The sequence below is a fragment of the Bos indicus genome, chromosome 17 (genome assembly GCF_029378745.1).
Source record: "Bos indicus isolate NIAB-ARS_2022 breed Sahiwal x Tharparkar chromosome 17, NIAB-ARS_B.indTharparkar_mat_pri_1.0, whole genome shotgun sequence".
In the NCBI taxonomy this organism is placed as follows: Eukaryota; Metazoa; Chordata; class Mammalia; order Artiodactyla; family Bovidae; genus Bos; species Bos indicus.
Genome location: NC_091776.1, coordinates 51,867,137 through 51,881,886, shown reverse-complemented (window position 1 = coordinate 51,881,886; position 14,750 = coordinate 51,867,137). Strand labels below are relative to the sequence as shown.

General features: G+C 48.2%; 1 protein-coding gene across 2 annotated transcripts in view; it reads left to right on the top strand.

Annotated features, from left to right (window-relative positions):
• The window catches only part of DNAH10 (dynein axonemal heavy chain 10), a 158,453-nt gene that overhangs the window by 116,098 nt on the left and 27,605 nt on the right, over positions 1 to 14,750 (top strand). For both annotated transcript variants that reach the window (XM_019978021.2, XM_070769393.1), the window contains exons 57-60: positions 1,913 to 2,087; positions 9,794 to 9,975; positions 12,027 to 12,163; positions 13,814 to 14,031. In XM_019978021.2, the coding sequence (XP_019833580.2) occupies positions 1,913 to 2,087; positions 9,794 to 9,975; positions 12,027 to 12,163; positions 13,814 to 14,031 (712 nt within the window). The remainder of the gene's footprint in view (positions 1 to 1,912; positions 2,088 to 9,793; positions 9,976 to 12,026; positions 12,164 to 13,813; positions 14,032 to 14,750) is intronic.

Genomic DNA, 14,750 nt, shown 5'->3' with positions numbered 1-14,750 from the left:
TTCTCCAACCCAGGCTTCAACAATACGTGAACTGTGAACTTCCAGATGTTCAAGCTGATTTTAGAGAAGGCAGAGGAACCAGAGATCGAATTGCCAACATCTGCTGGATCATTGAAAGAGCAAGAGAATTCCAGAAAAACATCTATTTCTTCTTTATTGACTATGCCAAAGCCTTTGACTGTGTGGATCACAATAAACTGGAAAATTCTGAAAGAGATGGGAATACCAGACCACCTGACCTGCCTCTTGAGAAATTTGTATGCAGGTCAGGAAGCCACAGTTAGAACTGGACATGGAACAACAGACTGGTTCCAAAGAGGAAAAGGAGTCCGTCAAGGCTGTATATTGTCACCCTGCTTATTTAACTTGTATGCAGAGTACATCATGAGAAACGCTGGGCTGGAAGAAATACAAGCTGGAATCAAGATTGCCGGGAGAAATATCAGTAACCTCAGATATGTAGATGATACCACCCTTATGGCAGAAAGTGAAGAAGAAAGAACTAAAGAGCCTCTTGATGAAAGTGAAAGAGAAGAGTGAAAAGTTTGGCTTAAAACTCAACATTCAGAAAACTAAGATCATGGCATCTGGTCCCATCACTTCATGGCAAATAGATGGGGAAACAGTGAAAACAGTGGCAGGCTTTATTTCTTTGGGTTCCAAAATCACTGCAGATGGTGACTGCAGCCACGAAATGAAAAGACACTTACTCCTTGGAAGGAAAGTTATGACCAACCTAGACAGCAGAGACATTACTTTGCCAACAAAGGTCCAACTAGTCAAGGCTATGGTTTTTCCAGTGGTCATGTATGGATGTGAGAGTTGGACTGTAAAGAAAGCTGAGCGCCGAACAATTGATGCTTTTGAACTGTGGTGTTGGAGAAGACTCTTGAGAGTCCCTTGGACTGCAAGTAGATCCAACCAGTCCAACCTAAAGGAGGCCAGCCCTGGGTGTTCATTGGAAGGACTGATGTTGAAGCTGAAACTCTGATACTTTGGCCACCTGATATGAAGAGCTGACTCATTTGAAAAGATCCTGATGCTGGGCAAGATTGAAGGGGGGAGGAGAAGGGGATGACACAGGATGAGATGGTTGGATGGCATCACCGACTCAATGGACATGAGTTTGGGTAAACTCTGGGAGTTGGTGATGGACAGGGAGGCCTGGCATGCTGCAGTCCACGGGGTCACAAAGAGTTGGACATAACTAAGCGACTGAACTGACTGACTGAATGAACGTAGGAAAAGCTGATGAAGAGGCAGAGAGATCTCAGTAAGCCAGAAGAACTTCAAGGGCAGCCCTGGTGTCCTCAGCGAACAGCGGCCAAGCAGGGTTGGGGTTGTCTCATGGGATGGAGTGGGCGGGAGGTATAGGCGGGCTAGTCAGGGAGGGTCAAGGTTGCAGCAGCTGTCCTGGTGTTAGGGACCCCAGGGACCATGAGGACATGGTCCCACTGGGAACACCCAAGGCTGCCATATTGGCCAAAGCTCATTTGACCCCCTCCTCCCAGTGCCCATTTTTTTTAAAAATTATTTTTTGAATTTATTTTTGGTTGCACTAGATCTTTGTTGCTGCAGGCGAGCTTTCTCTAGCTGCAGCAGGTGTGAGCTACTCTTAGTCGCGGTGTGCAGACTTCTCATGGTGGTGGCTTCTCTTGTGGAGCACAAGCTCTGGGCACGAGGGCTTCAGAAGTTGGGTGCACGGGTTTAGTTGCTCTGTGGAAGCACAGGGATCTTAGTTCTGGACCAGGGACCGAACCTGTGTCCCCTGCATTAGCAGGCCAATTCCTACACACTGGGACCTGGGGAGGTCCCAGTGCCCACCTTTGAGGGCTGTGTCGCCTTGGCTCAGGAGCAGTGGTCCATCCTCCCCGCCTTCGATGGCTTCATTCCCCTCCCTCTCCCCCAACAGCGGAGGAAAAGAAGAAGCTGGCAGAGGAAAAAGCCATGGAGATAGAGGAGCAGAACAAGATTATCGCGGTGGAGAAGACAGAGGCTGAGACTGCCCTGGCTGAGGTCATGCCCATCCTGGAGGCTGCCAAGCTGGAGCTGCAGAAGCTGGACAAGTCGGATGTGACCGAGATCAGGTGACGGCTGGCCATCCCCAAGTGTGCTTGGCCACCAGCGTCACCCCTGACAGCACCTATGACATAATCATGGCGGTTCGGCATTTCTGTGCCGCCCACTTTCCATGGTGGGGACTGTCATTGTCTTCATTTCCAGATGAGGGTCCTCAAACCCAGAGAGGTGAGCTGACTTGCCCCAGTCAGGAGGTAGCCCAGCCCACTGGCCTTGAACCCTGGCCACTCATAGAAGTAGATTGGGTTCCAGAAGGGGCTGGTGGGAGAGGTGGAGCCTTGTAAATCAGTCCTCTTTAGGAGAACATGACTGGGTGTCTGTCCTGAGAGAGGCAGGGCCCTGGATGCGGGCCAGGTATGCCAAAGGCTGAGAGCAGATGGGAGATACCCTCATCCAATTCTAGACACATGATGGACTTTTAGAGGTGGGGAGGGTGGTTTTTTTTTGGCTGCACTTGTGTGGCTTGTAGGATCTTAGCTTCCCGATCAGGGATTGAACCTAGGCCCGGGCAGTGAGAGCGCCAAACGTTAACCACTGGACTGCCAGGGAATTCCCAGGAGAGTAAGTCTGTATTGTGGCCCCCAGCCATTCTGCAAAGCAGTGTGTCAAATGACTCCAACCCCTGCAGCCAGAGGGCTCATTTGCTGTCCAGAAGGAGGGCCTGGTATGGCGTTTTCTTCCTTCCCACCATGGGGCACTGTCCTTAGGGTACCGTTAGTGGATCTCAGTGGTAAGTTTGGCAGTGCCAGTGAAGCCAGGAAGAAACAGCGTCCTGCCTGCCCCACCCCATTCCCTGTCTTTGTGCTGCGTGGTCCCGCTCATGTGTCCCTGTGTTAGGAGCCTCGGCTCTCTCCTCTCCTTGCTCACATCATGTCCTCATTTTCAGAAGAGGCGTTGTCCTTCTGGCTGCACGATCGGTGAGCGAGACTCCTGTTTCCAGGCTGGAAGCTGACCTGTGTTTCGTATGCCTGGTGGGATGGTGCTGCTTCTCTGAGTTCCTCTTTTCCTAAGGGCCACGTGGCGGCCCTTGTCCAAGGCTGTGCTCTGGTTGTTGGCTCTTGCCTGGAAAATCCCATGAACAGAGAGAGGAGCCTGGCAGGCTACAGTCCATGTGAAACACGTGGATTCAAACAGAACATTCAGCTCATTCCAGAGCAGGAAGCCCAAGTGACTCCTGGGCAGAGGGGTGGGGTCATCTGGAGATGCTCCTGCTGTTAGCAAGAGATCCTGATTTCAGAGGTTTGCAGTGTGATTGCAACAAAGGTATATGGATGGATGTTTTATAATTCTGTTTATTTAGTTTTGGCTATGCTGGGTCTTTGTTGCTGCACATGGGCTTTCTCTATTTGTGGCAAGTGGGGGCCACTCTCTAGCTGTGGTGTGCAGGCTTCTTATTGCCATGGCTTCTCTTGTTGCAAAGCACGGACTGTAGGGCAAGCAGGCTTCAGTAGTTGCGACACATGGGCTCAGCAGTTGAAGCTCCTGGTCTCTAGAGCACAGGCTCAATAGTTGTGGTGCATGGGCTTAGTTCCTCAGTGACATGTGGGATCTTCCTGGACCAGGGATTGGACCCACAACTCCTGTATCAGCAGATGGATTCTTTAACCACTGAGCCACCTAGGAAGCTCCAGGATGGCTGCTTTAAAACTGCAATAGCATGTGTTGGAAGTTTAGACTGAGTTGTGAGAGAGACTAAGAATATGTGCATTTTCAAGGGAAACATCCAACCACTGGTTATATGGACTTGAGGCTCTGCTCTGCCCGGTGGCTCAGATGGAAAGAATCTGCCTCCCAATGCAGGAGACAGGTTTGATGCCTGAGTTAGGGAGATCCCCTGGAGAAGAAAATGGCGACCCACTCCAGTATTCTTGCCTGGGAAATCCCATGGACAGAGGAGCCTGGGGGACTATAGTCCATGGGGTCACAAAGAGTTGGATACAACTCAGCAACTAAACATCAACAACAACAACAACTCAGGTGAGCAGCATAAAAACATTCTGAGAACAGAGTTGGGAAGGATCTTTGAGGGGGATTTATCTGGGAGGAGAAGGCTGTGAATCCTCTCAACAATCCAAGGGGCTGGTGAGAAGGGGTTTCCATGGTACCACATGGAGAGCTTGGTATGTGTCCCCTGTGGTTAGACGGGGTGCCTGTATCACCCTGAGATAGTAAAAGCAGCCTATGGCCTAAAAGGAGTAATGTAGTTATTGGAACAGGTGATATGTTCACGCATGGCTTTGCTTCTTCCCAGCTGTGTGACCTTTGGCAAGTCACCTAGCCTCTCTGTGCTGGAGTTTCCTTATTTGTAAAATGCAGATGATAATCACTGTCCCCACAGCCTCAGGGTGGATGAAAGGGAAAGTCGCTCAGTCATGTCCAACTCTGCAACTTCCAGGCCAGAATTCTGGAGTGGGTAGCCTTTCCCTCAAAGAAGGCACTGGCACTCCACTCCAGTACTCTTGCCTGGAAAATCCCATGGATGGAGGAGCCTGGTGGGCTGCAGTCCATGGGGTCGCAAACAGTCGGACACGACTGAGCGACTTCACTTTCACTTCTCACTTTCATGCATTGGAGAATGAAATGGCAACCCACTCCAGTGTTCTTGCCTGGAGAATCCCAGGGACGGGGGAGCCTGGTGGGCTACCGTCTATGGGGTCGCACAGAGTCGGATATGACTGAAGCGACTTAGCAGCAGCAGCAGCAGCCTTTCCCTTCTCCAGGAGATCTTCCCAAACCAGGGGTCGAACCCAGGTCTCCCACATTGTGGGCAGATTCTTTATCAGATGAGCCACAAGGGAAGCCCAAGAATACTGAAGTGTGTAGCCTACCCCTTCTCCAGGGGATCTGCCTGACCTAGGAATCGAACTGGGGTCTTCTGCATTGCAGGCGGATTCTTTACCAACTAAGCTATCAGGAAAGCCCTGAAGTTCAGGGTGGGTATGAGGGTCCAAGGAGCTATTATGTAAGGCTCTCTCAGAACTGGGTTGAGCATGGGGTCAGTGCCACGTATACATCAGCTAGGTCCTGGTTCCAACATCAAAATGACATGCCATGAAAAGCCCCCTCTGACCTGCTCCTCATCAGCCTAGTTCCCCTCCCCCTACAGGACAGAGAACCATGGTATGATTATGTATATCTCATATACATTTCCCATATATCCATCCAGAGACGTGTTTGTTTTTTTTTCTTGGCCACATCCCATGACATGCAGGATCTTAGTTCCCTGACCAGGGATTGGACCTATGCCCCTTGCAGTGGAAGCTTGGAACCCTAGCCAACAGGACCGCTAGGGAAGTCCCATCCAGAGAGTTTTTGCACATGCTCAAGGCAACCAGATGTGCCAGTGTCTCTTCAGTCCCTGATTTTGGGCTCTAAGGGTTGTAGAACAAGGGATACCATATTCTCTTTTCTTTCCTTTTAAAATATAATTGGTAATACACATCATTTTCTGCATCTTGGCTTTTTCCATTAACAAGACACTTTGAAGATATTTTGCATGTTGATGTATGAGAACCTTCTCATTACTTAACAGCAACCCATCACATACCCTTGGATGGCTGTTGCTGCTGCTGCTGCTAAGTTGCTTCAGTTGTGTCTGACTCTGTGTGACCCCATAGACGGCAGCCCACCAGGCTCCCCCGTCCCTGGGATTCTCCAGGCAAGAACACTGGAGTGGGTTGCCATTTCCTTCTCCAGTGCAGGAAAGTGAGAAGTGAAAGTGAAGTCACTCAGTCGTGTCCGACTCTTCGAGACCCCATGGACTGCAGCCCACCAGGCTCCTCGGTCCATGGGATTTTCCAGGCAAGAGTACTGGAGTGGAGTGCCATTGCCTTCTCCGTGGATGGCTGTACTATCGTTCATTTAATCAGCCCAATTTATGCATTTTTACCTTATTTCCAGTTTATTTTGCCTTTCCAAACAATGAGGCAAAGAATAATGCTTACTTCACTATGCCCAAGTCCACTGGAAGAATACATTTTCAGAGGTGGAATTGCTGGGTGCAAAGTTGTGTGTGTTTTTGTCTATGAGTGCATGCTCAGTCGCTCAATCATATCCAACTCTTTGCAACCCCATGAACTGTAGCCCTCCAGGCTCCTGTGTCCATGGGATTATCCCAGACAAGAATACTGGAGTGGGTTGCCATTCCCTCCTCCGGGTTTATGTCTATGCTGCTGCTGCTGCTAAGTCACTTCAGTCTTGTCCGACTGTGTGCGACCCCATGTTGTTGCTTAATGCGCTCCACAGTTGTGGAACCAATTTGTACTCCCTCTGGCAGTACATGTGAGTGCCTGCTTTTTCATGGCCTCACCAACAGAGGGCACTACTAAGCATTTGGATTTTTGGTTATTTATAGATGAACAATGATTCTTGTCTAGTTCTAATGTGCATCTCCCTTATGATGAGAGAAGTTGCCTTTTTTTTAATAGGTGAAAAATGTGTGTAAGAGTCTGTGTAGTTCGTTTTCTGTGAACGCTTTATGTGCTTTGCCCGTTGTTGAATTGTTTTTGTTGCTGTTGCTTTTTTTTTCTTTGCTTCCCTTAGCCTTTCCAGGGGCTTTTTATATTAATAGTGAGATTAGCTTTTTATGTGTGGTGTGAGTTGCGAATAATTTTCCCAGTTTGTCATCAGCCAGTTGACTTTAAAAACAAAATTGTGTTTGATGTGGATCATTTTTAACGTCTTTATGGAGTTCGTTACAATATTGCTTCTGTTTTCTGTTTTGGTTTCTTGGCCAAGAGGCGTGTAGGCTCTAAGCTCCCTGACTAGGGGTCACATCCCCACCTCCTGCATTGGAAGGCGAAGTCTTAACCACTGGACCACCAGGCGCGTCTCAGCCATTCGACTTTGTTTAGGTGGTTTGTGTGTGTGTGTGTGTTTGCTGTGTGTAAATTTTTATTTTTATGAGGTAGATTTTGGCGATATTTTATTTTGTGGCTTTTTGCTATGACCTCATATTTAAAAGGCCTTGCAACTGGAAGATTGTAAAGTAATCTCCCCGTGGTTTCATGCTATACTTTCATAGTTTAATTGTTGACCTTTAAATCTTTGATCTCTTTGGGATTTTTTCCTGGGATTTAATAGGTTGGGATCCAGATGACTACAATCTGGCTTTGTTTAGGCCATTTAGATGTTAAGGGTGATGAGCCAGCACTTAGGTCTTGACGATTCCCTAATCCTTTAATTCTTTAAATAGCACTTCCTCTCTATAATGCTCAATCCCCTTTGCAGAAATCATTAAATGTTAAGGCAGGGAGATTAGGAGTAATGAAGATTAGTAGTGGATGTTTCTCCGGAGTATAAAAGGTTCCCTTTGTTACTGGCCTGCGACTTTGCTTTTCTTCCTTTTCTTCATTCAGTACCATCAGGTGCCTACTGCCTGCCCACCCTGTGCTGGCATGGGGGCTGAGAGACAGTGAGCCAGCCTGGGAGTCTTTACCACATGGAACCCACAGTCTGGGGAGGCACGAGTATGCACATGGGAATCGCATGAGCAATAAAATTACCCAGGAAGAGGTCAGGGAGGCAGGGTGTGGGTTGCTATGACTGGATAATGGGGGGCCCGATCTAGTCTGGGGGGTGAGTAGTCAGGGAAGGTGAACCCCAGGAAGTGATATTTAAATGGGACATGGGATGGAGGCTAGAGGGGGCTGAAAGGAGTGTGGCTTGAGGGAAAAGCAAAGACAGTGTCTGGGGTAGAGTGAAGGGAGGTGGAAAATAAAGCTTGTAATTGGTGTTCTCCTCCAGGGAAGGCAGCATGACTTCACCTCCATCTGCCTATCTGTCTGTCTCCCCCTGAGTTTCTTTCTTTCTTCTTTTTTAAAAAGATTTATTTATTTCCTGGCTGAGCTGGGTCTTCCTTGGTGCACTTGGGCTTTCCCTAGTTGCGGTGAGCAGGGGCTATTCTTCGTGTCATGTGTGGGCTTGTCACTGCAGTGGCTTCTCTTGTGGAGCGCGGGCTCCAGGGCACGTGGGCTCAGTAGTTGTGGCCCCGGGGCTCAGTTGCTCTGAGGCATGGGGGATCTTCCCAGACCAGGGATCGAACTGGTGTCCCTTGCAATACAAGGCAGATTCTTAACCACTGGACCATCAGGGAAGCCCACCCTAAGTTTCTGTTGTGGTAGAAGTAAAGAGTCAGATTAATCAGACACACTGTCATTTCTCAGACTTGTGATCTTACTTTTTCCCCTATTTTTATACCATTTTATCTAACTCATAAAACAGTGTTTGGTAATCTTACTATTGCAAACTCCTTGGTTATCTGGCACCACAACACCATGTTCTAGATAAACGAGGTTCCTGGAACCGGTTCATAAACTGACCCCAGAGAGCTTCCCTTTCATAGACTCAAAGGCTTTGGGGGCTCCAAGTTTCCCGTTCTGCTTTCCCATTTTACAGATGAGAAAGCTGAGAACCTGGGACCAGTCCAAATGGCTCAGGACGCTGCCCCGAGGCGCTTTCCCACTTGTGTCTGAAAACATCTCACTGACCCCCTCCTCCTTGGATTATTCAGAGAGCAGTGGCCCGGCCTGGTCTTCATCAGCCCCGAAGGGAACCTTTTAAAAACAGTTGACAGCATCCCCCGCTGTCGTAAGCGCCTAACGCCGCATAATTGAGCCTTTCCCTGGTGACTCAGGTCCATTACTTTAATGGTCGGGTTTTGTGCTGGAGCACTGCCCTGGCTTGTCCCTGTGCTGCGAGGGTGAGTGGGTGGGGGCGGGGAGGGGTGGGGGCATGGTTGCCAGGTTTGGAGTCTCCACATGCTGTGTGGCTCAGATTGTTCTTTCTCTGTGTCTGTCTCTCTCCCCCCACACCAGCCCTCCCTGCCCCCCTCCTCTGGGGCCTTCTGGCCTCTCCCCAGGCTGCTCCTTGCCCTTGGTGGGGGAGCTCTTCATTTTCCAAATCCTTTCCTTTCCTTTTTCTTCATCATTTTCCTTCTGATTCTGTCTCTCTCCACGGCTTTGGTGCCTGCACACCTCGTGTGACATGTAGAGACACGGCCGGGCAGCAGGCAGCAGAGCGGGGCCCCCTGGGTACCAGCAATGTGCCACTTGTTCCTTCTTGGGTCTTCACGCTGCCGATGCTGCCTTGCATCCTCCCGATCCTTTTAGATTTCCCATTCGCTGGAGGGCCGAGGGTGCTGGACCTGTAAGTGTCAGAGCAGCTGAGTGATGGTCTAGCTTTGTCAAAGCCAGATAACAATTTCCACAGCCTGAAGGAGCCCAGGCTGCAGGGACCTCAGACCCCACGGGCTGTGTAGACACAGGCAGGCCATCCAACCACTGGAGCCCCATTTCTTCATCTGGTAAACGGAAAATAGGTTGATGATGATCATGACAATAATGACTCTACCACTTAGAGTCTGAGGAGTCACCCCAGGGTGTAATTAAAAACACAGATTCTCAGGCTCCACCCTGCCCTGCCGATTCAGGGGCAGCCTGGGTTTGCATTGAATGATGCCCTGCTGTGTTCCTGGTGCCCAGTCTGAATCTAGGACCCTGAACTGGCACCTGATGGAGGAGACTGAGTCCTGCCCTTGGGAAAGCTCATCCCCAGGAGCCCAAGTGGGTGTTGGGATGTGATCCCCTTTTCCTCCATGCAGTATTACCTCCAAGAGACGGTTCTGCGTTGAGCCATTTTTTTCTGGAACCTTCCTTAGGGCCAGATCCTGGCCACATCCCGCGTCCGATCTCATACGTGTCTGTTTCTCCTCCAGGTCCTTTGCTAAGCCCCCAAAGCAGGTACAGACGGTCTGCGAATGCATCCTCATCATGAAAGGCTACAAAGAACTCAACTGGAAAACCGCCAAGGGCATGATGTCCGACCCCAACTTCCTCAGGTCTCTGATGGAAATCGACTTTGATTCCATTACCCAGAGCCAAGTTAAGAACATCAGAGGTGAGCACAGATGGATGGAGGGGACAGCCAGGCTGGTTCTCAATCTGGTGGTTCAGTCTTTGGGGCAGGGAGGGAGGCGAGGAGGGGGCTTGTCACAGGCACACCCTCCCGTGGTGGCCAAATGGTGTTGCCGTGCCTGTGCCAATGGAAGAACGGGAATGATTGTTCCTAGAGGAAGATGGCGGCATAGTTGCATGAAGCAGAGGGTGGTGGCTGGATGGGCAGTGACAGCAGATGCCCCATGAATGTGTAATTCAGCAACAGCTCTAGTTCTCCCTAGCAGGAAACACAGCTGTCTTCCGGAGTCCACTCTACCTTGTCTTCTGTGCTTCTTATCTGATGGGCACAGTGGTGCCAAGAATCGGTCTAATGGGCAAAGGACTGGAATAGACATTTCTCCAAAAGAGATAGACAGATGGCCAAAAAGCATATGAAGCTACGCTTAATGCTGGTCACTAGGAAAATGCACATCAAACCACAATGAGGTAGCATTCAGAGCCACTCAGATGGTGTAATTTAAACAAAACCACACAAAACAACAAGTGTTGGGGAGGAGGTGGAGAGCTTGCAACCCTTTTACATTGTTGGCAGAAATGTAAAATCTTGTGGAAAACAGTTGGGCAGTTCCTCAGAGGGTTAATCATAGAATTACCATGTGTCCCAACCATTTCACTCCTATGTATATACCCAAAAGAATAGAAAATACATATTCAAACAAAAGCTTATGTGCAGTGTCCCTGACAGCATTACTGACAATAGCTGAAAGGTGGAGACAACCCTCGTGTCTATCAGCAGATGAATGGATAACAAGAACAAAGATATCCACACAGTGGAATATTATTTGGTCATAAAAAAGAGTAAGCTTCATTTATGTTTTAGCTGCCCTATGCTACAACACAGATGAACCTCAAACACATGATGCCGAGTGAAAGAAGTCAGGCACAAAAGGTCACATGTAACTCCATTTATATGAAATATCCATAGGTGAATCCATAGGGACAGAAAGCAGATCAATGCTTGCCAGTGTCTGGGGAGGGGAAGTGGGTTGTGATTGCTGAATAGCTGTGAAGTTTCCCTTTGAGATGATGAGAATGTCTTGCAACTAGGTGGAGATGAGGCCTGCAGAATCTTGTGACTCTACTAAATGCCACTGACGTGTATACACTTTAACATGGTTCATTTTATGTTATGTGAATTTCAGCTCAATTAGGCAAAATGGATATTCAGGGGAGAAAAAAAAAGAACTGGTCTAACTTTGACTACTCTGCTTGTGCCGCTTGCCTGTATGATGTCTTCTGCAGGTCCCTGAGGGGTGGGCGAGGAGGACGAGCCAGCACCACCCACCCCATTCCCTTCTTTTCAGTTACAGAAGCCACACAGTTCCTGCTAAGCCTGACTCCAGATCCACCCCCAGAGCTTAGCCAGTGGGAATGATGTTAGTCTTCGTTCAGGCATATACAAGCTCATTGTGTCACTGTTTATCATGATGGCTTATTCAGAACTTTATCATCAGTACATTTTTTTCAGCTAACATTTAATTAGCTAACAAAGCTAATTAAAACCGGAAGGATAACAACTACAGAAACCCAAGGGGCTCTCTTTACCCGATTCTTGGATGGGTTTCCATTTAGGTGAATTTGCTTCCAGAGTGAGGGGGCAGGTGGAGGTGATGGTCCCCCCATGATGACAGTTAAATGAACCCCAGTTAACTGCCAGCTCTGAGCCACCTTGGTGCCCAGCTGGGAATCCTCACTGATGCCTTGGGTCTCCAGGGCCTTCCGGGTGTCACACAGAAGTGCCTGTGTCATAGGATGTCCTGGGTGGCAGTAACCTGTGCCCCTTACTCACATCTTAAACAGCCACTCACAAAGAACTCATTTAAGGTTGGATCCCCCTGTTATCTGTGGGAGAGCTCTCCAATCCCTCTCACAGAATTACCTGGAGTAAGGAACTAGTTACACTTGCTTTGTTCATAGGTAGCTTATTTCTCATTTTATTTTCCTGAGACAAAGCTCACTGCTCAGTGAGATCATTGCGTCTTTGACCTTTAGGCCTCTTGAAGACTCTCAATACCACGACCGAGGAAATGGAAGCCGTGAGCAAGGCAGGCTTGGGGATGCTGAAGTTTGTTGAAGCTGTGATGGGCTACTGTGATGTTTTTAAAGAAATCAAACCCAAAAGAGACAAGGTACTGCCCATCTGTAAGCCCTGCTCACTTCTGCTAAGAGATCATTTTGCAGTCAGAATGAATGTGTCCACAGCTTTACTGGAAAAATTCTGGCAAGGTTCTCATTTTAAACCACATAAACATTTTTCCCGAAGTACATACAGCCCTCATTTAGATGTCATGTGAACTGACAGAGCCAAAGGCTGAAAGATTTTTTTTAACTTTTAACTTTATATTGGAGTGTAGCTGATTAACAATGTGTGATAGTTTCAGGTGGACAGCGAAGGGATTCAGCCATACGTATACATGTATCCGTTCTCCCCCAGACTCCTCTCCCATATAACACTGTGAAAGGTTTTTGAATAAAAGAGGGTGAAAATCATTCTCGAGGGAGGGCTAAGGCAGGGTTTCTCATCCTTGGCACTATTGCCATTTTGGATTGAATCTTTTCTTGTTTTGTGGAGCTGTCCTGGGCATTGTAGGATGTTGAACAGCATCCCTGGCCCCTACCCACTAGATGCCCCCAAGTTTCAACAACCAGAAGTGTCTCCAGACATTGCCATGTGTCCCTTGGGGGAGGCAAAATGAGTCCCTGTTGAGAACCACTGGGTCAAAGTAACATACAGAAGACACGACACAAAGAGAATTGGATAAGGTTGATTCCTTTTTGAGACGTGTTTGTATTTATTTATTTTTGGCTGTGTAGGATCTTAGTTGTGGCATGCAGGTTTTTCTCGGATTGTGGCTCAGTAAAGGCAGCACTCCAGCTTAGTTGCCCCAAGGCATGTGGGATCTTAGTTACCCTACCAGGGATCGAACCCATGTCCCCTGCATTGGAAGGTGGATTCTTAACCACGGAACCACCAGGGAATGCCTGAGACATATTTTGACATTGCATTTTAACTCAGGATTTTGTCACTCGGAAAACTTAGAAGCCGTAATAGAACTGGTAGTATCTTCCATGCAGGGCTTCACTGGTGGCTCAGTGGTAAAGAATTCGCCTGCAATGCAGGAGACGCCGGAGATGAAGCTTTGATCCCTGAGTCAGGAAGATGCCCTGGAGGAGGAAATGGCAACCCACTCCAGTATTCTTGATGGGAAAAATCCCACAGACAGAGGAGCCTGGTGGGCTACAGTCCACTGGGGTCACAAAAGAGTTGGATACGATTGATGTTACTGAACACACACACACACAAACACACACACACAAACACACACACAATCTTCAATGACTTTTTTTTGAGTTTTGGACTTAGATTCACAGGGTCCTCTTACTGGGACCTTAATTCACATGAAAATTAAGTTGTCTGCTAACTCAGTACAGGACATCTTTTTTCTAATGCAATGTGAGATTTTGCATTAAACCATTGAAAAGGTTCCTAAGAGGAGAAGCCACGTGCCTTGCTATGGGTGGCCCCAGAGGATAGGGACAATGATAGAAATGCAGGTGGAGGAATTCCCTGGCAGTTTAGTGGTTAAGACTCAGTGCTTTCACTGCTGTGGGCCTGGGTTCAGTTCCTGGTCAGGGAACTAAGAACCCACAAGCTGCATGGAGCGGCAAAAAAAAAAAAAAAAAAAAATGCAGGTGGACATAAGCCAGGTGTGAGACTGTCTTATCCCCACCTCACAACTGTCCTTTTGCCTACTGTTTTGGAAATTGTCTTCACTTAGGTGGCCAGGCTGGAGCGGAATTTTTACCTTACCAAACGTGAGCTGGAGAAGATCCAGAATGAGCTGGCAGCGATCCAGAGGGAACTGGAAGCTCTGGGGGCCAAATATGAGGCGGCCATACTGGAGAAGCAGAAGCTGCAAGAGGAAGCCGAGATCATGGAGAGACGGCTGATCGCGGCCGACAAGCTCATCTCGGGGTTGGGCTCAGAGAATGTCAGGTCAGCCTGAGTAATGGGCCCTCCTGCTAAGTGGCTCTAAGCCACACTTTGAGGGGATTTTAAAAAATTAATATTTATTTGTTTGTTTCTTGGTTGCACTGGGTCTTGGTTGTGGTATGTGGGATCCAATTCCCTCACCAGGGATCGACCCAAGGCCCCCTGCATTGCGAGCATGGAGTCTTAACCACTGGACCAGGGAAAGTCTGAAAACCTGTGGTTTGTGAGTGAACATCAGCAACAGAATTTCTCACCATATGGAATCTTTATTCTACACTGCATTTTGAGCTGAAAACCATGTGAAAAAGTTCTGATTTTACTATTATCATGTCTAAGATGGATAATGCCTGTTTTATAGATTCTTTTTCTTTAATTAAGATTTTTTGATGTTTAAAGTCTTGATTGAATTTGTTACAATATTGCTTCTATTTTATGTTTTGGTATTTTGGCCATGAGGCATGTGGGATCCTCCTTCCCTGACCAGAGATTGAACCCCCTTGAAAGTCAAAGTTTTAACCACTGCACCACCAGGGAAGTCTCCTCTCTCTCTCTCTCTTTCTCTCTCTCTCTCTATATATATATATCTTCTTTTAAAATTAGGTCTCAGAAGGCAATGGCACCCCACTCCAGTATTCTTGCCTGGAAAATCCCATGGACGGAGGAGCCTGGTAGGCTGCAGTCCATGGGGTCGCTAAGAGTCAGACACGACTGAGCAACTTCAC